Below are 24262 nucleotides of genomic sequence, written 5' to 3' on the forward strand. Positions count from 1 at the left end.
ATTTCCAGAAAATTATATGGGCTGATTTTTTTTCTGGAAAGGATGTAGAGGAGATTTGGAGGGTATTTAAAGAAGAGATATTGAGAGTACAGGATCTTTACGTGCCAGTCAGATCAAAAGGCAAGGCCAAAAGCCTAAGGGAACTGTGGTTTTCTGGAAAAATAAGGAAGTTGGTTCAGGATAAGAGGGGCACATTTACTAAATTTAAGAAGCAAAAAATGGATAAGATGTATGATTATTACATAGATTGCAGAAAAAACCTGAAGAAGGAAATTAGAAAGGCAAAAAGAAGGTATGAGGTGTCAATAGCTGATAAGGTAAAAGTGAATCCTAAGGGTTTTTACAGATATATGAATACTAAAAGGAGGGTTAAGGATAGAATAGGACTGCTGGAAAATGAGAGCGGTGAACTGTGCAAGGAACCGTATCAGATGAGAGAGATATTAAACGATTTTTTTTCTCCTCTGTTCACGAGGGAAAAGGACATTGGACTATGTTAGATAAGTGAGGCGAATGCCTTAGTTATGGAAAAGATAGGGATTAGCAAAGAGGATTTTGGAGCTTCTAGGGTCAGTAAAAATGGATAAGCCTCCTGGTCCTGATGGGATTTTCCCCAGGACGTCAAGGGAGGTCAAGGAGCAAATAGCAGAAGCACTGACAGTGATTTTTCAACGATCACTGGAGGAGAGGGTGGTGCCGCAGGATTGGAAGATTGCTAATGTAGTTCCGTTTAAAAAAGGCACGAGGTGTTGGCCAAGTAATTATAGGCCTACAAGCTTGACTTCGGTGGTCGGGAAATTTATGGAGGGTATTCTTAGAGATAGTGTGTATAAATATCTAGATAAGCAAGGATTGATCAGCAGCACCCAGCATGGGTTTGTGACGAACCTTGTTGAGTTTTTTGAAGAAGTGACAAGAAAGGTGGATGAAGGTAGGGTAGTTGATGTAGTCTAACTGGATTTTAGCAAAGCTTTTGATAAGGTTCCACATGAAAGGTTAGTAAGGAAAGTTCAGTCACTAGGGATTAATAGAGAAACAGTAGAGGGTCATGGTGGACAAATGTCTGTCAGGACGGAAGCCTGTGATGAGCAGAGTACCTCAAGGATCAGTGCTAGGTCCCCTGTTGTTCATAATTTATATTAATGATTTGGATGATGGAGTGGTTAAATGGGTAAGTATATACACAGACGATATGAAAATAGGGGGAGTGGTGAATAGTGCGGAAAGTTTTCAGGGATTACAGAAGGATTTGGTTTGTCTGGAGAGTTGGGCTGAAAGATGGCAGATGGAATTTAATGTAGAGAAGTGTGAGGTGCTTCATTTCGGTAAAAATAATCAAAATAAGACATATGTAGTAAACGGGAGGACATTGGGGAATACACAAGAACAAAGAGATCTTGGAGTTATGGTGCAGGGTTCCTTGAAGGTGGATTCCCATGTTGACATGGTGGTTAAGAAGGCATTTGGTATGTTAGCCTTCATAAATCATAGCATAGAGTATAGGAGCTGGTAAGTGATTCTGCGACTGTTTAAGGCGTTGGTGAAGCCAGGTTTGGAGTATTGTGTTCAGTTCTGGTCTTCCAAATTATAGGAAGGATATAGTTAAGGTGGAGAGGGTGCAGAGAAGATTTACAAGGTCGTTGCCTGGCTTAAAATACCTAGAGCACAGAGAAAGAGTGAAGAGGTTAGGATTTTATTAATTGGAACGTAGACAGTTGAGAGGGGATTTGATAGAGGTGGTTAAAATTATGAAGGGAATAGATAGACTTGATGCAAGTAGACTCTTTCCCCTGAGAGCAGGGGAAGTTGAAACAAGAGGGCACAAGTTGAGGGTAAAGGGGGGGAAATTTTAGGAGAAACATTGGAGAATGCTTCTTCACTCAGAGAGTGGTGACTAAATGGAATAATCTTCCGGAGGAAATAGTTGAGCCAGAGTCCATTCTTTTATTTAAGAGGAGGCTGGATATATATATGAATAAGAGGGGGTTAGAGGGTTATGGGTGGAGAATAGGCAGGGGGGGGGGCTAGCGGAGTTGTTTGAGTGAACCAGCGTGGACTTGTAGGGCTGAGATGGCCTGATTCCGTGCCATAAACTGTTATATGGTTATTATTCTCTTTCTTGGTTTTGTTCTATCCTTAGTGGAAATAGTCATATAAGATTTCAGCAATTTGTGCATCAATCTTCCTCCTGTGGGTTAACTATCAGAATCACAACTCAGAGCAAACTATCCATTGTTTCACACCAGAGGATGGATTCTAAATCATTAAAATTCACAACTTCCGAGTGCTAAGGATACTCAGACATCAAGTATAATCAAACTAACAGATTTATGAATAGCACCAGAATGAAGGTACAAGTAACTGAAAAGCTAGGAGGACAAGGTAGAGATATGAACATGATCTTGCGAAATGATAGAGCAAGCTCAATAGATTCCAGCTACTAATTCTTCAGTCCATACAGTTTATGAACAGCTAAAGTCATGTGCAATGTATATCTTTCAATTCAAAAAGGAAAATATGATGATACATTTTTACATTGCTCTCATTTGCAGAAATTGACATTGCTGCAGTAAGCAGACAAGAAGAATTAACATCACTGACTCTTCCATGTAGTATAGAAAGATTATGCATGTCCATACCTAGCTCTTTTAGCTTGTCCCAGATTCTGTGAGCCAATTCTGTCCTTTCTAGCAAGGGCACTTCTGGAAGCAAGGAGCCACAGCTACGCAGCAGGAGCAAGGCTTGGTTGCCACTAGGAAAGCCTGTTTTTATTTTCAAAAAAAAATTGAACAAAATGATTAGAAAAACATATTATAGGGCAAGAAACAAGTAGAAAAGTCAAGCATGGAACAACATGTAAAAGAATAATATTCTTTTCATCTGGAAAAATAACCCAAGATCATATTTCTAAAAAAAAGTCCTCAAAATTGAGATCAGTCACATTTTTTCAGTTACTCCTTTCACAGGTGTCCGATTTTAATTAAGTTGCACGTTAGGTCACTTGGAAGATTCCTGATATATTTCTTATCATTTATTCAAGAATAAATTCAGAAATTTATCTTTTTGTTACATGGCTATTTCAAAGAAAATTTGATATATATTTTTGTACAAGATATGAGAAAGAAATTTTATTAACTGCATTCAACTCAATATGGTGAAATAAAGCAACTCCAGTTAGAAAATGGAAGTTTATTTTTAAAGTACAACATCACAAATTCACATTGATTAATAACTAATTTAATATTCCATTTCAGATGGCAATGTACACTGGAATAAAATTGTATTCAGCAAAGTTTTAATGAAGACTTGAGATCAAATGGCAAGCAAATCTGTAGGGAGATAGTAGATATTTGTGATAAGCACAGGGTTGTAATTATGGGAGATTTTAATTTTCCACATATAGATTGGGAAACACATTCTGTGAAAGGACTGGATGGGTTAGAGTTTGTGAATTGTGTGCAAGATAGTTTTTTACAACAATATGTAGAGGTGCCGACCAGAGAAGGAGCAGTGTTAGATCTACTGTTGGCAAATGGGATGGGTCAAGTGACGGAGGTTAGTGTTGGCGAGCACTTCGGGTCCAGTGATCATAATGCCATCAGCTTCAATGTCATTATGGAAAGAGAGAAGTCAGGGCCAAGGGTTGAGGTTTTTGATTGGGGAAAAGCTAGATTTGAGGAGATGCGAAAGGACTTGCAGGGTGTGCATTGGGACAATTTGTTTTATGGGCAGGATGTAGTAGAGAGATGGAAGTCTTTTAAAGATCAGATTTTGAGAGTGCAAAAGCTTTATGTTCCTGCTAGCTTAAAAGGAGGGGCAAAAGGTTTGAGAGAGCCGTGGTTTTCAAGGAATATTGGAAACTTGGTTCGAAGAAAAAGGGAGGCGTACATTAGATATAAGAAGCATGGAGTTAAGGAGATGTTTGAAAGATACATTGAATGTAAGAGGAATCTTGAGAGGAATTAGGAAAGCTAAAAGAAGGTACGAGGAAACTATGGCAAGCAGGGTGAAAACTAATCCAAAAGAGTTCTACAAATATGTTAATGGTAAAAGGAAAGCTAGAGACAAAATTGGTCCCTTAGAAAATCAGAGCGGAAAACTGTGTGTAGAGCCTAGAGAAATGGGGGAGATATTGAACAGTTTCTTTTCTTCTGTATTCACTAAGGAGAAGGATATTGGGAGATGTGAGATAAAAAAAGCAAATTGGGTAAATATGGGGAATATAGAGATTACAAAAGGTGTAGTTTTAGGGCTTTTGAAGAATATAAAGGTGGATAAGTCTCCGGGACCAGACGGGATCTTCCCCAGGACATCGAGAGAAGTGAAGGAGGAAATAGCAGAGGCTCTGGCGGTAATTTTCCAAATGTCATTAGATATGGGGATAGTGCCGGAGGATTGGCACATTGCGCATGTGGTTCCGTTATTTAAAAAGGGTTCAAGGAGGAAGCCTGGCAACTATCGGCCTGTAAGTTTGACGTCTGTGGTAGGTAAATTAATGGAGAAAATTCATAGAGATAGTACTTATAAACATCTGGATAGACAGGGTCTGATCAGGAGCACTCAACATGGATTTGTGGGAGGAAAGTCATGTTTGACCAATCTAATTGAATTTTTTGAAGAGGTGACTAGGAATGTGGATGAGGGTAGCGCAGTAGATGTTGTCTATATGGACTTCAGTAAGGCCTTCGATAAGGTACCACATGGAAGATTAATTAGGAAGGTGCAGTCTTTAGGTATAAATTTTGAGATAGTCAAATGGATTGAACATTGGCTGAAAGGGAGAGGCCAGAGAGTGGTAGTGTATAATTGTCTGTCAGGTTGGAGGCCAGTGACCAGTGGTGTGCCTCAAGGATTTGTATTGGGCCCATTGTTGTTCGTTATTTACATTAATGATCTAGATGATGGGGTGGTGAATTGGATTAGTAAATATGCAGACGATACTAAGATAGGTGGAATAGTGGATAATGAAGAAGGTTTTCAAGGATTGCAGAGGGACTTGGGCTGCTTAGAAAAGTGGGCTGAAAAATGGCAGATGGAATTTAATGCTGATAAGTGTGAGGTGCTTCATTTTGGTAAGAAGAATCAGAATAGGACATACGTGGTAAATGGGAGAGCATTGATGAATACAGAAGAGCAGAAAGATTTAGGAGTAACGGTACATTGTTCCCTGAAGGTAGAAACTCACGTGAATAGGGTGGTGAAGAAGGCTTTTAGTATGCTGGCCTTTATCAATCATTGCATGGAATATAGGAGTTGGGAGGTGATGTTGAGATTGTATAAGATGTTGGTGCAACCTAATTTGGAGTTCTATGTTCAGTTCTGGTCGCCTAATTATAGGAAGGATATAAACAGAGTGGAGAGAGTGCAGAGAAGGTTTACCAGAATGTTACCTGGGTTTAAGCATCTAGAGTATAGGGAGAGATTGGACAGATTAGGTCTTTATTCTTTGGAGCGTAGAAGGTTGAGAGGGGATTTGATAGAAGTATTTAAGATTATGAAAGGGATAGACAGAGTGGATGTGGATAGACTATTTCCGTTAAGAGGAGGAAAGATTAAAACAAGAGGACATGAGTTAAGAATTAAGGGGCAGAGGTTTAGAGGTAACATGAGGGGGAACTTCTTTACTCAGAGAGTGGTAGCCGTGTGGAATGAGCTTCCGGGAGAAATAGTGGCGGCGGAGTCAATTGTATTATTTAAGAAAAGGTTGGACAGGTATATGGATGAGAAGAAGATGGAGGGAGATGAAGAAGATGGAAGATGTGCAGGGAGGTGGGACTAGAAAGGGGTGTTTGGTTCGGTGCGGACTAGAAGGGCCTAATGGCCTGTTTTCATGCTGTAATTGTTGTTATATGTTATGTTAATTAAACTGCATAATTAGGCTGCCATCCCACAGCCATTCTAATGTTTATTTCTTTTTTTTTACATATCAAGAACATAATATTTCAGCCCTTCCCCCCTCTCCCCCACCCCACTCCCAACCCCAAACTGGTCTTAATTTTTTTTTTTTTTTTTTTTTTTAAATCACACTTGCAGTGTCATCAAAAGGCTGCAATCAAAATTAAACTAAAAAACAAATCAATGAATGGCTTAAATAAAAACAACTCTGAAGCTGCTTTAGCCATGTGGAACAGATCAAAATATGAAGATCCCCTTGTCAGCTTAAGCTCAAAGGAAAGAAACAGTAAATCATGATCTGTTGGATAACTCTGTTAATCTTACCAAATGCAAGAAAGAAAGTGAAACAAAAGTTTTTATCAATTTAAATTATTTTGAATTGTGTATCAGTAATAACCAGAGAAGACTGTGAAACTCAGCATACATTTTTAGGAATTAATTTCCAGTTTTTAAAATATCACAAATGCGTTCTGAAAAAAGCCAGACCTGTTCGACAGATGTCATGAAAAATTTTAAACAGCAAGGTTTTCGTGATGCGACCTGTTCTCCGAACGGAAGAATCAAGCCTGTTCAAGGCCCAGTCAAATTGTGTGGCCTGCTTAGCTCGAACAGCAATATTTCCTTCATCTTTGGCAAGCGTCCTTTGTTCCGTGACAACTCCACACAAACGAACATTTGTGAAAAGAGCTCTAGAAATGTTTTTAAAAAAAAGTTTTAATTGGTTGCATTCAAATATATAACCACGATTGAAAATGATATATTCTCAGCTATAAAGAATCCATTTAGAAGGGAGATAAAAAGCAGAATATTGATTAAATTGGGAGGGGAGGCAGAGGAGCACAGTTCCACAGGCAGAAGGTCATCAGTGGATAAGGGAGGGAGGGCACACCAGCAAACAAGAGGAGGGGGAATGGCTCTGTGAATGGAGTGTGAAGGTGGTGAGAGCTGGAGTAAAGAAGACAGAGGGATGGAGAAGAAAGGAAGAATGGGGAGTATGCTAGCAGAAACCGGAGAAGTCAGCATTCATGCCACCTGGCTGGAGAGTGCCAAGACAGAAAATTAGGTGTTGCTCCTCCAATTTATGGGTGGTCTTGGTTTGACAGAACATGAGATCATGGACAGGAATGTCAGCACAAGAGTAGGGCGCAGAATTGAAATGGCTAGCCATTGAGAGATCCCTGTCACTGATGCGGACAGAGCGAAATGATTTCCCAGTCTGGGTCCAGTCTCTCTGATGTAAGATGGTCACAACAGGAGCACTGGATACAATAGATGACTCCTGTGGAGACACAACTGTCGTTTCACTTAGAAGGACTGAAGAAAGTTCATCTCTCACCCTCCATCCTCACTACATTCTACAGAGGATGCATTGACAGCATCCTTGCAACTGCATCACTGCTTGGTTTGGAAGCAGCACCACCTTGGACCGCAAGACTCTGCAGAGGATAGTAAAGTCAGCAGAAAAGATCACTGGCAGCTCTCTTCCTACCATGAAGGACATCTACAACACTCGATGCAAGCGAAAGGCAATAAACATCGTAAAGGACTCCACACACCCCTCGTGTAAATTGTTCTCCCTTCTGCTATCTGGTAGGAGGTACCGTAGCACTCTGGCCCTTACGTCCAGATCGGGCTAATTTTTTCCCTCCAAACTGTCAGGTTCCTGAATTCCCAGAATACATGTGGATAGTGTACCATGGACTTTTACTATATACATCTTAATATTTCAATGTGTTTAACTTCTATTCTAACTTATATTTACGTAAATATGCTCCATGGTCCTGGAGAAATGCTATCTCGTCTTTACCGCGCGAGCATGGTATGAACGATAAATAAAGGTGACGACATAAAGTCAAGGAACAGGGAGGAAAGTTAAGGTGAGATCAAGATTAGATTAGCCACAACCTAACTAAATATTGGAATCGTTTATGGGAAACCCATGCGTCTTCTAGATGTAATTATACCCCTTTTAGATAAAATGAAGACAACAACCATGCCAGTAGTGGAATGCTTGAGATCAATGAAGTGCACCGTGGCACGGGCAACATGGTCTTGTATTTTGTTCCTTATCCTTTTATTTTAGGTTTCTTGGGGTTCTTTTTAAGTTCCCTTAAATGTTTTTGAGTTTAATGATATTTTGTTCTTGGTATTTGTTTAATATATATAATTTTTTTTTATTAGGGTATGGGAGGGAGGGGAGAGGGGTAGGGGATAAAATAGACTTATTATGATATACACTACTGTTGGAGAAAAAATGTTTTTTGTTGAATATTTTATTTATAGTTTTCAAAATTGAACTCACCAACAGTTTTTACAAATCTGTGTCGATTACAACTTATTCTAATCCCATCTATTTATTGTTTATTTGGATTTATAAGTTTTTGAAAATCAAAAATAAAACATTTTTTAAAAACCCTGCTGTTTTGACTAAATTCACAGGTAAATGGAACAAAATCAAAGGCAAGTAATAGCAGTCATTTCCAAGAGTTAATCAGTGTGGCCTTAGATTAAGCTCAAAAACTACACAATAATGATACTTAGTGAGGTGTCTGAAGAGGTTCAGTATGTTACCAAAGACTCGGGTGTACCGTGGAGAGCATTCTGGCTGGATGCATCACTGCCTGGTATAGGGGCGCCAACTCTCAGGACCAGAATAAACTCCAGAGGATTGTTAACTTGCCCTGGTACATCACAGGCACCAGACCAATCCATCAAGGACATCTACATGAGGCAATGTCTTAAAAAAAAAACCAGCTGCCATCCTCAAAGACCCCCACCACCCGGGCCACGCCCTCCTCACTCTGCTACCATCGGGGAAAAGGTACTAAAGACGAGCACTCAGCGGCACAAGGATAGCTTCTTCCCCGCTGCCATCAGATTCCTGAATAATCAATGGACCAAAGACACTGCCTTACTTTTCATGCACTCTTATTGTTATTAATATTTCATTTTTTTTTATAGTTATGTTGCAAGATGGTTATAATATGAATGTTTGGACTATGACGCTGCCACAAAAAACCGAATTTCATGACTTGTTCATGACAATAAATCCATCCAGTGCAAGTGTAAACCAACCGTTCTGAACCTTTTTTTTTGGCAATGCTCCCCTTAGAACTCTGCTCAAAATTCATGGGCCCCCCTTGGAGAGCGACTTACAATCTAATCTTTCCAAGGATATATGGACCAAGTATTTAAAATTGGTCCATTCCCCTGCCATTTGTGCACATCATTTCAAGAGAGTACAGAAGGCACATTTATCCAAAGATAAATTAGATAAGACTTTTTCTAATGTCAGATGTTGTAATGGGGGTTTCTTCCTTATTTCATATGTCTTGGTCCTGTCCAGCATTAGACCACTATTTTCCTGGTTATTATTCAACATCATCCCATTACAGCTTTATTCAGTGTGATGATAGAGAACAGTCGATTAACAGAGTCGGTTTGCCAGATTAATGGCTAGAAGATCTCTATCCCTCCCAGTTATGCACAATGGATGACCCAAACCTTATCATGCTTGAACCTCGAGAAGATTAGATGTAATATTTTGAAAACTGAAGTTTAATAAAATGTGGCACACTTTTAATATTTAATGAATGATACAGTGGTTAACTATTTTGGTATAACATACAAATTTTTTTATAATCTCTTCCTGAACTTATTTATTTACATATAAGCCAATTCATCAATGTATTGTTACCCTTTTGGTGGTTTAAGGCACCCCAGCTGCTTTTTCTTTTTAGTTTAGGGGTTATAGATTTAGTGTAAGAAAGTTAGAGTCTTTTTTTCTTGATTTTTTTTCTGCAGGAACAAGAGATATAATATTGATTTCTTTCTTTTTATCATTAGTTGTGATGTTCATTTTTATTCTAAGATGCATTGTAATTACTTTGTACCTGTACAGTATATTTTTCTTGTTCTTATACCTATCTCTCTCATTCTCTCTCTAATAATAAAACAATTGTTTTGCTACTGTTATCAGCAGTTATATCAATGAAAATAAGTGCCCCAGTACCTGTGGCACATCCAAAACATCTGAAGAGTTTTTCTGATCTGATTGCCAGGCTTTTGGGGATTTTTCCTCATTATGATGAGAAGTCTTCTGTCATCAACAGTGGAGGTTTTCCTTGGCCTACCAGTCCCTTTGCAAGTACTGAACTTACCAGTACACTCATTCTTCTTAAAGATGTTCCAAACAGCTGATTTTGGGGCATTTTCTCTTACTGTTTTATTCTAATTTTTCAGCCTCAATAGGTTCTTTGACTTTCATTGGAACAACTTTGGTCCACATGTTTAAAAATGGCAACTACATACTCCAAAGATAATCAAAGCTTAGAAGCAAGCCCTGCTCTCTTATACCTGCACCAATGAAGCAATTAAACAAACCTGAGTAATCACAAACACGTGAAGCCAAATATCCCAAACAGTATAGTGTCCTGAAATGGGGGAACCATGTATAAAAAGAGTTGTAATTTCTCATGGTCAAACCAGATTGTATACAAATAACCTTGAATAAAATCTGGAATAAGCTCTGTAATTGCTTGTGAATTGTTTGATTATAAATTTAAAATTTGGAGTACAGGGGCACAAAGGAAAAATGTGTCTTTGCCCCAAACATTATGGAGGGCACTGCAAGTTAGGCCCCCATTGAGAATGGCTGGTGTAAAATCTTGAGCCAATAAGCTCCTGTGTTGGGCATTGATTGGGAAATATCACAAGAGATTCGACTAGCAAGTACCAAGTTTTCTCACACTAATGATGCACTCACTCAATCTTCTGTGCTGCCTGAGAACAGATATTTTCAGTAATCATGAGAGGAATAGATCAGTCTTTTGCCTGGAGTAGGAATCATTAACCAGAGGACATGGAGTTTAGGTGAGAGTGGAGAGTAGGAATCAGAGGGGTAACTTTTTTTTTGCAAAGAGGCGGAGAGTGTCTGAAACAAGCTGCTAGAGGTGATGGTTTAGGCAGGTATTATTGCAATGTTTAAGAAAAAACACAGCAGACACATCAATGGGAGGCGTTGAAAGGGGCTGGGGTGGTGCACTGGCTAACAGATAAGAGATCACAGGTGGATGCAGACAAGAGGGAAGAGAAAAAAATCAGAAGTAATAGAGGGAGAGGGCTAAGGGAGCAGGAAAGTGAGTGGGGAACTGGAGGAAAGGAGAGACACAAAAATAAAGAATCCGATGTTAATGCCATCAGGTTGTAGACTGCAAGATGGAATACAAGGTACATAGAATTGAAATGGTTAGCCACTGGCACGTCCTTGCTGTTTCAGTGGATAGAGTGGAGGTGGTAACAAAATGATCATCCATTCTCCTGGATGTACAAGAGGCCACATCAGATGTATCTGATGCAGTAAAATGTCCCCTGCAGATTCACAAGTGTTGCTTCACAAGGAAGGACTGTTTGGGGCCTCCAATAGTGCTGAGGGAGGAGGTGCAGGCACAGGTGTAGCATTCCTTCCAGTCACAGTGCTCGGTATCGAACAATTCCAGTGAAGGGATGATTGGATGAGGGTATCCCTCACCACATCTCTATTTCCTACTCCCAAAGACACAACAAGGACAGGATTCACCTTGTCCTGACCTACCACCCTCCACATTCAACATATTATTTATCCTCCACAATTTTCAGCACCTAAAACAGCATCCCCCAATCAAACACATCTTCTTTCCTTCCCTTCGTCAATTCCGAGGGAAACCGCTCCCTCCAGAACTCTCACATCCCTTTACGGATCGATTTGTCGAAAATAACAGGTGACGTAGCAGTTAGTGCATAGCTATTACAGCACCAGTGACCTGGGTTTAACTCGGGTATTGTCTTTAAAGAATCTTAATGTTCTCTTCATGTCTACGTGGGTTTCCTCCATGTGCTCTGGTTTTTTCCTACCCTTCAAAATGTAAAGAGATTATAGGTTAATTGGGGTGTTTAAGGCAGCACAGGGCTTGTGGGTCTGAAGGAGGTGTTACCGTGCTGAATGTCTACATAAAAAAATAAAATAAAGACGAACATATTGACAAACAAGACCATAACCTATCAGTGCAGAAGTAAGCCATTCAACTCATCAAGTCCATGCCACCCTTCCATCATGAGCTGATGCATTCTCCCACTCATCCCCACCCCACTGCCTTCTCGCCATAATCTCTGATATCCTGACAATCATCTCTGCCTTAAATACACCCTACAACTTGGCCTCCACACAGTCACCTGTGGTAGCAAATTTCTGAAGTTCACCACTCTTTGGCCAAAAAATTTATGGCATCTGTTTTAAATGGGCACCTTTCAATCCTAAAGTTGTGCCCTTTTGTCCTTGCCTCCTCTACCATGGGAAACAACTTTCCCACATGTACTCTATCCCGATCTTTCAACATTCAAAATGCTTCTGAGGTTACCCCCACTCATTCTGAACTCCAAGGAGTACAGAAGAGCTGAGAAACTTTCCTCTAATGCTGACCTCTTCATTCCAGGAATCATTCTTGTGACTCTTCTCTGAACCCTCTCCAAGACTGGCACATCTTCCCTTAAATGAGCCCAAAACTGTACCCCATACTCCCAAGAGAGGCCCCACTAGCACCTTAACATCACATCCCTGCTGTTACATCCTATTCCTCCAGATATGAATGCCAACATTGCATTCGGCTTCTTCCACAACTCAACCTGTAGGTTAACTTTTAGGGTATCCTACAGGAGGACTCCCAAGTCCCTTTGCACCTCTGAATTTTGAATTTTTTTCCACATTCAAATAATAGGCTGCCCTTTTATTCCTCCTACAAAAGTGCATGACAATACAATTTCCAACATTTGCCATTTTTTGCCCATTCACCTAATCTCTCTCCGTAGACACTCTGTTTTCTCATTACTACCTTTGTATCATCTGCAAACTTAGCCACATAGCCATTTACAGGCAGTCCACGGGTTACAAATAAGACCTGTTCCTAAGTCGGTCATTAAGTCATATTTGTAGGCAATTCAAAACAGATACATACAGTTCTTATTTAGTGTCAGTTAGTCAAATTATTGTGTTAGTAAATGTACTAACTATCCTATTCATTCTCCTCATTATGTTGTAGACTTCTATCCAGACACTCCACCTCCAATACATTCCCCACCCCAGCCTTCAAGGCAAACAAACTCAGTCTTCTCACAAAATGACAATTCTGCAGCCGAGGCAACGCAAGGTGAATCTGCTCTGACTGTCTCCAGTGCCACATGTTCTGCCTAGAGGGAATTGACTGGAGCTGCACACAAGCCTCCAGTTGTTGTTTAGCACTTACCAAGGACTCAGAGAGCCATCCCAGAGGAAAGGCATTTCAGGGAAAAGAAACAACGCACTCTCTACCTGAGCATGGAAATGACAGTTCTGCTTTCTGTGCTTTGATCTTGAAAGCTGAATGAACCCACAGCCTCTGACACAAGCTCAGGTGCCTCCACATCTAGCATGGGGGCAGCTTGAAGGGCATGCTGGGGTGCACTGCATGTGAAGGACCAGCGAGGCTTGGGCGGGACTTGTGTGTGCGGCTGTTGGGCTCTTCTGGAGTGACTTTCAAATGATTGGATGCAACAGGTTGTTTCCCTTTTGTCTGTCAGCACTCTTTCCAGCCAGTTGCAGGGATTTCATTCACGATTGAGGACCGTGAAGCCAGCGCACGTGAGAGTGCTCCTACTTGCTCTTTTGCACTAAAATAAACAGCAGGCAGGGAAAGGAGCCGGCTCAGTCTGGACCCTTGTGCTCCATCAGGTCAAAGGGAAGCAAGTCCTTGAGTGCATATGGGTGAAATGCTCACATGGCCTGTTGAATCCATTTGCACTTGTTGCATTAGCCACTTTATTGTGGTCAGAGCTCACAGGGCATTTGTAACCCAGGGACTGCCTGTCTTCCACAATCCAAATCATTAACATACAACATTAAAAGTGGCCCAACGCCCTTTTTTTTAAAAAAGCATCCATTAAAACCATGTTTCTCCTCTTGCTGGTCCACGGCTGACAGAGCCCATAACCACATTTTTCATCTGTTTTCCACACCCTCCTTCACTTGAACAGAACATGGATAGAGTTCCCTGGTCCTCAAGGTCACAGTTGTCAGATGAGGCATCACGGAGCAGAACTGAATCGGGCTCCAGGGCCAAGTTACGTAACGAAATAAAAATGAAAAAGGTTTAAATCCATGAAAGAGTCCGAACATCCAACTCGGATTTCGCGTCAAGTAAACGATAAAACGGCAAACGCGTGGACAGACCCCACCGACCGAAGCTGGTGCCGCAGCCGGCCTCGGCCACCCAAACTCCTCGCTCGCCCGGACCCCGACTCACCTGGCCCCCGCGCAGCCGGCACGGCGAGCCGCGGTGCCGCAGCCCTCCTGCCGGACACCCGGCGAAGGAGCGGGGCGAAAGAGGCGTGAAAGCGGCAACCGCTTCACGGAGCGCGCTGAACGGACGAGCGCTGCCATGTTGGATAGGGCCAAGGACGGTCACGTGATGGCCAAAGGTCACGGCGCCAAACGAAATGCGGCCGGCCGGGTGGGCGGGGCGAGTATGTGCGATGATTTTCTTTAAAGACGTTGAAAAACTATTTTCCAATGCAAATAAAAAATCATAATTTTAGTGAATGATTTAAACATTTGCCCGTCCATTGCGGCTAATTGTAATATGGTTCTTTGGTGTCGAAAGATGTCCTCCTGGGATCTGGTGGAGTCTGGCAGTTCCCCTCGAGTGAAGCAGCCGCCGGTGCTGGAGAAACTCAGCAGGTCACCAAGCATCCGGAGGAAATAAAGCAAAGCCAACGTTTCAGGCCTGAGCCCTTCGTCAGGGGGGGGGGGAAATCCCCCCTACAGGTAGACGCCTGATTTAAAATAGGAGGAGGAGGAGGGGGTGGGGGGGAAGAAGCGGGACGTGCCAGGCTGCTCGTTAAATGGTGTCTGGCTGGCAATAGTCATGGGAAATTAGGCCTGTTGCACTCTCACTATTAGGAATTAATACGTGAAAGTCCGCAGGTACCTTGGCTGAAGTAAAAACACAATACTGGAGAAACTCAGCAGTTTGACCCCAGTAGATACTCACCAAGACAAGTGGTTACTTCAACAAAAGTTGCTTTTAATTATCTTTAAACATGGAAACAGGATCACACTTCAACTTATCACTTTTAACTTACTAATTCTAAAAGCGCAGGTATGTAATATGTGTGCAAGTGCGCAGAAAAGTTCTTTGACTCACGGTCCGATCTCACTTCTCATTCCTCCAAGTTCACTGGTTGCAGGTAATTCTTATACGGGGCACAGAATCGATCATTGATAACGTTCACCAGGCTGTGGGGCTTGAAAGGTAAATGGTTACCACTCAAGAAGGTTCTTGTCAGTTTTCAAAGAGAGATTTGTTGCTCCTTTTACTTCCATCAGCCGCTTACTTCTCTGTCTTGTCGCAGAAACTTGCCTCGTCAGGGTTCTCCAGATGATAACCTCTTTCTTTCAGGTCACCACAGAGTTCCTTCTACTTCTGCTGGCTGTAACACTGTGCAAGTGATCTCTGTGTGTGTGTGTGTGTGTGTGTGTGTGTGTGTGTGTGTGTGTGTGTATATGTATGTGTGTGTGTATGTGTGTGTGTGTGTCTCGCTCCCTGAGAGAAAGCCTGTTTGACCCTCTCTGCTTGCAAAACCACATAACCGTCTTACAACAGCAGACTCTCCTCCAGACAATATGTGCCTCCAACAAGCTCTTTCATCTGTTGCCTTTTGTAAACAACAATCCATTAGTGAAGTCTCTTGAGCACTCTTCAAAGCTCTCGGAAAAGCTGTGAGGCGCCGATATGCCTAGCATTAGCAGAGCTCCGGTATTTCAAATAAGATCTGTTTTAAAGTGTTTGTATGTCACCTATTCTAACAAACCTTTCCCAATTTATCTCCCAAAAACATAGCTGTATACTCTGTCACAATAGCTCCAAAGAGAAAAAAGCCCTAGCTTGGTCAACCTTGCTTCATAAGACATATTCTCCAATCCAGGCAACATCCTGGTAAATTACCCTCTTGCAAGTATCAACATCATTCCTGTAATGAGGCAACCAGAACTGAATGCAATACACCAAGTGTGGTCTAACCAGAGTTTTATAGAGCTGTAGCTCAAACTAAATCCTGTTACTATTGAAGGCCAGGATATGCCTTCTTAACCACTCTATCAACTTATGCAGCAACTTTGAAGGATCTGTGGACTTGGACGCCAAGATCCCTCTGTTCCTCCACACTGTTAAGAATCCTGCCACTAACCACATACTCTGCCTTCAAGTTCGACCTTCCAAAGTGCATCACTTCACATTTAATCATATTGAACTCCATCTGTCACTTCTCTGCCCAACTCTGTATCCTATCTATATCCTGTTGTAACCTACAACAATCTTCTCCACTATCCATAACACCTCCAAATTTCTTGTCATCTTCAAACTTACCCACCTCTCTACTCCTTCATCCAAATCATTCATAAAAACCACAGAGCCAGGCCCCCAAAATAGATCCCTGCAGAATACCACTAGTCACCGACCTCCAGGCAGAATACATTTCATGTTCTAACAGCCTCTGCCTTCTGTAGGCAAGCCAATTTTAAAGCAGCCAAGGCTCCTTGGTTCCCATGCACCACAAAAGGGAATGCATGAAGCTTGACCAGGTTGGCAGGAATATAATTTATGGGAAGAGGTACCATCTTGAATTTAAAACAATGAAAGATGTTCATGTAGAAACATCCAAAATTTTCACAAATCCATACAGGGTAGATGCAGCGATAATGTTTTCCTTTGCTGAGGTGTCCAAAACCAGGGGGTCATTGTTTTAACTGTGAAATGAGGCACTCAGGTCTGAACCTGGTAAATTTAATTTTAATTGAATTTAGAAATGCAGCACAGTAACAGGCCCTTTGGCCCACGGCACCATGCCACCTAAATAATACAACCATGAGACCAATTAACCAAAGATGTATGTCTTTGTAACATAGGAGGAAATCAGAGCACCCAGAAGAAATCCACATGGACTTAGGGGGAATGTACAAGATCGTGTTATATGGCGAGCTCTCCACTGGCCACCGTGACAGAGGTGAACCAAAGAAAAGGTACAAGGACTGCCTAAAGAAATCTCTTGGTGCCTGCCACATTGACCACCGCCAGTGGGCTGATATCGCCTCAAACCGTGCATCTTGGCGCCTCACAGTTTGGCGGGCAGCAACCTCCTTTGAAGTAGACCGCAGAGCCCACCTCACTGACAAAAGGCAAAGGAGGAAAAACCCAACACCCAACCCCAACCAACCAATTTTCCCCTGCATCCATGTCTGCCTGTCCCGCATCGGACTTGTCAGCCACAAATGAGCCTGCAGCTGACGTGGACTTTTACCCCCTCCATAAATCTTCGTCCGCGAAGCCAAGCCAAAGAAAGACAAATTCTTAACAGTGGCAGATTAAAAGCTGGGTTGCTGGCGCTGTAATAGTGCAATGCTGTCCTGAAAGCTTTTGACTCAAAGCATCAACAATTACTTTTTCCCCAACTACTGATGCTCCTTGGCCTACTGAACTCCTCCACAGATGGTTTATCACTACAGATTCCAGCATCTGCAGACTCTTCCTTTCCTGTTATCGATGATCATGGTCATTTACTTTCCATGTTTATTTTGAGGAGGTATGAATTCATGAACCAAAACTTGGAAATAAATTTAGATCTGCACAGCTAAAATACCTTGAGACTTTTTTCTCTCAAAAGTAGATGAAATTCTGCAAGTCCAAATGCAAAACTGTCTGACTTTTTCCCATGGTCTTTTAGCTTGATATTTGACAGATTATGAGTCTTTTATCTGTTAGGGCCATAAGGTTATACAGCACTGAAACAGACTTTTCAGCATGATTCTTCCAAGCTGACCAAGTTTCCCATCTTAGCTAACACATTTGCCCATATATCCCTCCGAGCCTTCACGATTGTGGCGGCTTGCTCACGCAACAGGCAAACCAGCTCATGGAGTCGCGGGCAAGTCCGCGGCAGATCTGACTGTAAGAGCTCCGAGTGCAGGGCAAGCTCATAGCCTGCTGGCTGACGTCAGTACCACCCTGCAAGTTGCAGGGATTGCTGGAAGAGGGTACTTAAGCGCACGGCTTTTGAATCATTAAAGCAGTTGGTTCAACTCACCTTTGACTCTGCGTGGTCTTTTGCTCGTTGAACGACTAGCGTGACCCCGACGGTCCAAATGGCATGGACCCAATGATGACCGACCCAAGCATGCAGAGTACAATTTCATTGAAACTTTCGACATTCTGGACCTCGCAGCCACAAGTCTGGTTAGAACAGGCCGAAGTCCAATTCTAGGTCAGGCAAATCATCTCGGATGCCACAAAGTACTTCTATATGGTCGGTTCACTTCCTACACCAGCCACTATTTGCGGACAGGGACAAGACAGCCAAGGCATTCCTGATCCGTACTTTTGGCATCTCTTGCTGCGAATGCGCAGCTCGGTTGCTGCACATGGACGGCCTTGACGACTGCGTGCCATCGGCCTTAGTGAACAAGATGCTGGCGCTAGCAGATGGCCATTAGCCATGTTTACTGTTCGAACAAGTATTTCTTGAGCAGATGCCAGAAGATATCTGCCTCCTCATCGCTAACAACGATTTCAGTGACCCACGCAAAGTAGCGGCCTGTGTGGATATCCTGTGGCATACCAAGCAGCATAGCGGGGCCTCCATCGACCAAGTTGCTGCATCATGCCCTAAGGCCCAGGCCTTTCCCACACACCAATGAAGCCGACGATGCCCACAGCAGGGAGTAACCCCAGTTCAGATCGTTGGTGCTGCTACCACCAAAAGTGGGGTTCAGGAACCCAATATTGCCGCCCACCTGTTCTTTTCTGGGAAATGCCTGCCAACATCACGTCAGATGGGGGGGTGGGGTGTGGTCACAGTTTATGTCCAGCCTATAGTCGGCGCTGGCACAGCTACTTCGGACCCAGGTGCTACACACCATGACCTACCATCTGCAGTCCAATGGCCTGATAGAACATTTCCACTGGCACCTGGTCGGCACTGATGGCGTGCCTCCAAGACCTGGATTGGGTGAATGAGTTCCCGTGGGTGCTTCTTGGCATCCGCACAGCTCCCAAAGAAGATTTAGCCACGTCTTCTGCAGAGTTGATATACAGTTCCCCTCATGACACAGAGGAGAAACCTGTGGCAGTGTTCACAAGTCTCTGAGAGATGGTAGGAACACTAGACCCTGTCCCAACCTCGTGCCATGGCCCAACGCCTCCTTTTGTTTGCAGGGAAATGCATCGGACTCCACTGCAGTGACAGTACAAGGGCTCTTACAAGGTGGTGCATTGGAATGGTATCAGATGCGTCCTTGACATGAGTGGCCATGAGAAACCCTTCACCATTGATCACCTCAAGCCAGTGCACTTCGACCTGGAATACCCTGAGACTGTGCCACCCCCACGTCGACAAGGTCAGCCACCCAAACGGACTAAGTAGGTGTGGGCCATGGGTTCCATGCCTCCTAACACCGGTTCTGGGGGAGGATCATGTGGTGGCTCCCCATGCAACAGGTGAACCGGCTCATGGAATCGTGGACGCAAGCACGGCAGATCCATCTGTAAGAGCTCCGAGTGCTGACATCAGTTTTGCCCTGCAGGTCTCAGGGAGAGGGCACTTAGGCATGTGGCTTTCGAATCAGTAAAGCAGTTGGTTTCACTCATCTTCAACTCTACATGGTGTTTTGCTCGTTGCACGACTAACGCGACTATACTATCAGCTTTCTTGTCCAAATGTCTTTTAAATGTGATAATTATACTTGCCTTTATCATTCTTCTGGTGGTTAGTTCCATGATACATCACCCTCTGTGTGGAAAAGGTCACCCCTCAGATCCATTTTCAATCTTTCCCCTTTAAGCCCATGCCTTTTTGTTTTAGATTCCCCTACTCTGGGAAAAATACCATAACTATTAATGTCATGCATGATTTTGTACACCTATCTAAGGTCACCCTTCAGTGTCATCCACTCCAGGGAAAAAAATGTCCTTGCCATAGATTGGAGGTGTAGTGGACAGCAAAGAAGGATTTCAATGCTTGCAGAGGAATCTGAACCAGCTGGAAAAATGGGCTGCAAAATGGCAGATGGAATTTAATGCAGACAAGTGTAAGGTGTTGCATTTTGGAAGACAAACCAAGACAGGACATACACAATAAACAGTAGGACACTGAGGAATTTGATAGACTGGAGAGATCTGGAAATATAGAAACATAATTCAAATTCAAAAGGAACTTGAAGGGGAACTTCTTCACACAGAGAGTGATGGGTGTGTGGAATGAGTTGCCAGCTGATTTGGTGAATGCAGGCTCAATTTTGACATTTAAGAAAATTTTGAACAGGTTTATGGATAGGAGAGATATGGAAGTATATGATCCAGGTGCAGATCAGTGGGACTAGGCAGAATAATAGTTTGACACAGTCTAGAAGGGCTGAAGAGTCTGTTTCTTTTCTGTAGTGTTTTATGGATCTAAAAAATCCTAATATCATTCGACTTTATGGTTCTATCAAGCTGCTCCTTGTAACTCAAACCCTATAGTTCTGGTTCTTTCTTGTACTCTTTCCACCTTGGTGATGTCCTTCCTATAACAGTTGTCCAGACTCTACTTTCAAATGTAGTCTTATAATGTCTTGTGCAGCTCTAGCATTAGATCCTAACTCCTGTTCTCTGAATGATGAAGGCAAATGTAATAAACATCTTCTTCACCTGTCAACCTGAGTTGTCACTTTCAGAGAACTAAGAACTTGTACATCTGTTCTACAACACTTCCTGAGATATCTGAATTAATCTCTGCCATTACTCAGCCCACTTGTCCAGTTGATCAAGAACCTGTTGCAGTCTTAGTAACATTTACTGACCATGATACCACCAATTGTAGTGTCCTCCACAAACTCATTAAACATGCTACCTACATATCCATCCAAATTGTTAGTATGAGTGATGATCAACAGTGGACCCATCATCAATCCCTGCACCATACTATTGGTCACAGGCCTCCAATCAAACAACACTTTGCTACCGCCCTCAAACTCCTATAATCAAGCTCACTCTGGATCTCAAATGATCTAACCTTCCAGACCTGCCAACAGTACAGTACCTTGTCAAAGGCCTTGCTTAAGTAAATGTGAAGTCCACTACCCTTATCTTTGTTCTTGGTCTCTATTCACAAAACCTTGCTGATTATTCCTAATCAGTCCTTGCCATTAGAAATATATGTAGATCCTGTCCCTCAGAATTCTGCCCATTTTAACTAACCTTCATCTGATAGTAACTCACCAGTCTGTAGTTCCCAGGTAGTCTTTCTCAAATAAATGCAAGTTAGCTACCCACCAAATCTCCCAGCACCAAATCCATGGCTAATGATGATACAAATATTCCTCCAAAGACCCCTGAAATTTCTTCCATGGTTTTCCACAATGTTCAAGGCCACACTTGGTTTGGCCCCAGGGGTTTATCTACCTTTATGCATTTTAAAACCTCCACTACCTCTTCTTTTGTTATATGGTCTCTTTTCAAGGCATCATCATTTGCCAAATTCACTAGTCAACAAAGACTTTCTCTACAGTAAATACAGATGAGAAATATTCATTTAGGACCTCGCCTATATCCTGTGTCTCCACACATTGACAATCACGTTAAAGTCCATTATTGTCTCTGCCATTTTGCCCTTGCAGAATTTCTTTGGATTCTCCCTTATTTGATTTCTCCTTTGAGTGTACTCCTACATCCCCTAAACTCCTCAAGGGATTCTCGATCCAAGCTACCCAACCTGATATCTGTTCTCTTTTTCTTGTCCAGAGCCTCAATATCCCTTTTCATTGCAAAATCATTGAGGACCCCTTCCATCCTGCACACAGCATCTTTGAGCTGCTCTCCATCTCATTGGGAAAGATATACAGGAATATCACTAGGCTGAGGAACAGTTTCTTCCCACAAGCAGTGAGAAGGATGAACTGCTCACACTAAGCATCTGAGACTCATATTCATGAAACAAAATTTATTTATTAATTTATATATTTGAATAATTGTGCATATGTCTTGTTTGTCTGTATGTGATTTATGTCTGGTCGTGTGTGTGTTTTGCACTGAGGACAGGAGAATGCTGTTTTGTCGGGTTGCACTTGTGCAATCCAATGACAATAAACTTGACATACCTTGACTCATTCATGGTTCCCTACTCCTTCCAGCCTTATACTTCACTCCCTAAAGGAATATGGTGTCTTGAACTTTTATCTCACATTTAAAAGCCACCCACTAGCCAGATGCCCCATTACCTGCAAACAGCTTCTCCCAATCAACTTTTGCAATTTCTTTCTAAAGCCATCAAAATTAGTTTTGCACCAATTTAGGACTTTAACTTCTGGACCAGACCCACACCTATCCATGATATTTTAGAGCTAATAGAATTATAGTCACTAGTCCCAGAATGCTCACTTGCTAACAGGTCAGGCATACAATATGTCCAGTCCTATTTCTCAATAGGAAGTCATGTTGCCCCTCTCTCGCATGGAATTCCATATAGTGTTTAAGAAAACTTTATTAGATACATATAACAAATTCACTCTAAGCCCTTAACACTACAGCAAACCCCATTGATTTGAGGGAAGTTGAAATCCCTATTATTCTTTCAGCTATCTGCAATCTTCATGCATATTTGCTCTTAAATCCCAATGTTTGTTGGAAGCGGTGGGGAGGAGAGTTGAAAGTAAAATTTCAACAATATGAAGCACCTTTTAAATCTTCAATTTCATGCATGTATTCTCATTGGTATATCATATCTAAGTAACCCATGATGTTTTCCCTTATCAAAAATACAACCTCCCCTCCTCTCCTACCCCCAACTCTATTGTACCTGAAGCATCAGTATCCTGGTACATTGAGCTGTCTGACTTGCCTATCCTTCAGATATGTTTCTGTAATATCTATGATATGCCAGTCACACATACCTATCCATGCCCTGAGTTCATCTGTCTTACCTATCAGGCCTCTTGCAATTAAATAAACACAGTTTAGTCCATCAGTTCCCTTTTATACTCATACCAGTCCTGACCACTGAACTTTCTCATGTTAACTCTGATTTTTCCTCAACCTTTTCATGTGTTAAACCACTGCTTTAGATCCCAACTCATTCCAGACTAATTTTTAAACCCTACCCACTAGTAAATCTCTCCACCAGTCCCCCACCAGTTCAAATGCAAATTCTCCCTCTTATACAGATCACCTCTGCCCAGAAATCTGTAACCCTTCCACCTGCATCTCCTCAGCATTCATTTACCCTGTCCTCCTAATCCTACCCTTAATAGCATGTCACCTGGAGTAATTAAGAAATTACTACCCTTGAGGTCCTGTTTCACCATAGAATAGATATGTTTACCTTACCTTTTCAGTGGCAGGAACAATACTGTTGTAACTGCTGCCCTCTCCTTTGATAGAAAACTGCACCATCTTCCAGCATGCTGAGGGTGGTGCTGTGACTTCAACTTTGCCTTAACCATCCTGTCATGGGAACTGTGTCTTGCAATTACCACTGAGAGATGACTTGCAGATCAATTTAACCATTGTTCTAAACCATTATTTTAAAATAATTTGTTATTTTGTACATGGATATAAAGATAATAACGTGACACTAGTTAATTTGTACATGAGTATAAGGAGATTTGCATGACACCAGATATAAAATAGAATTATATAGCATAATAATATTATCATTGTATTAGCTTTATAATAAAAATTAGCATTTTAAATAATTTGCATTTTATATGATGATGTTCATAACCTTGGAACATGCAAATTAAGTCTTCACTGTGTTATGAATACACAAAAACAAGAAAATAGGAACAAGAGAGGGCCATGGACTTGGTAGCCTACCTCATCATTCAATATGATCATGGATAATCAATGTTTCCTCAACTCTTCTTCCGTGCTCATTCCCTATCACCTCAATACATTGATTTGTCAAAAAAAATTTCATATCTACCTTGAACATATCTAACCACCCCCCCCCCCCCCCCCCCCCACACACACACACAACTCTCTGGCACAGAAAATCCAAAAGATCCTTCTATGTTATAAGGATATAAGGAAACATGAAAAACATCAGATTCTGAAGGTAATAGACAGGCCAGGTGCTCTGGGAATATTTCTCCTGGTGGTAAAATTTAGAAGAAAGGAATTGTCTCTTCGGATAAGTTGTCAGCTGCCAAGACTTGGATGAGAAGAAGAATTTCCACTCAGAATTATAAATCTTTGGAATTTCCTATCTCAGTTAGCTGGATGAGATAGAATTAAGAACAAGAGTCAAGAAAACAGAGCAAAAATGTAGAGTAAAA

The 24262-nt window shown here is 42.0% G+C and overlaps 1 protein-coding gene and 1 long non-coding RNA gene across 3 annotated transcripts in view; one reads left to right on the forward strand and one right to left on the reverse strand.

Annotated features, from left to right (window-relative positions):
• Window positions 1–14374, reverse strand: part of lrpprc (leucine-rich pentatricopeptide repeat containing) — a 162708-nt gene extending 148334 nt beyond the window's left edge. Inside the window, exons 1-3 of the mRNA XM_069931064.1 lie at window positions 14208–14374; window positions 6382–6584; window positions 2640–2762 (exon numbers count right to left, since the gene is read on the reverse strand). Coding sequence (XP_069787165.1) covers window positions 2640–2762; window positions 6382–6584; window positions 14208–14344 — 463 coding nt within the window. The 5' untranslated portion in view covers window positions 14345–14374. The remainder of the gene's footprint in view (window positions 1–2639; window positions 2763–6381; window positions 6585–14207) is intronic.
• LOC138760463 (uncharacterized) overlaps window positions 14078–24262 on the forward strand; it is a 49994-nt gene continuing 39809 nt past the window's right edge. The window contains exons 1-2 of one of the 2 annotated variants that reach the window (XR_011355625.1): window positions 14078–14427; window positions 14565–14728. This is a non-coding gene — a long non-coding RNA (uncharacterized lncRNA). The other variant, XR_011355624.1, reaches the window with a different exon arrangement.

This window comes from Narcine bancroftii, chromosome 4, assembly GCF_036971445.1.
Source record: "Narcine bancroftii isolate sNarBan1 chromosome 4, sNarBan1.hap1, whole genome shotgun sequence".
In the NCBI taxonomy this organism is placed as follows: domain Eukaryota; kingdom Metazoa; phylum Chordata; class Chondrichthyes; order Torpediniformes; family Narcinidae; genus Narcine; species Narcine bancroftii.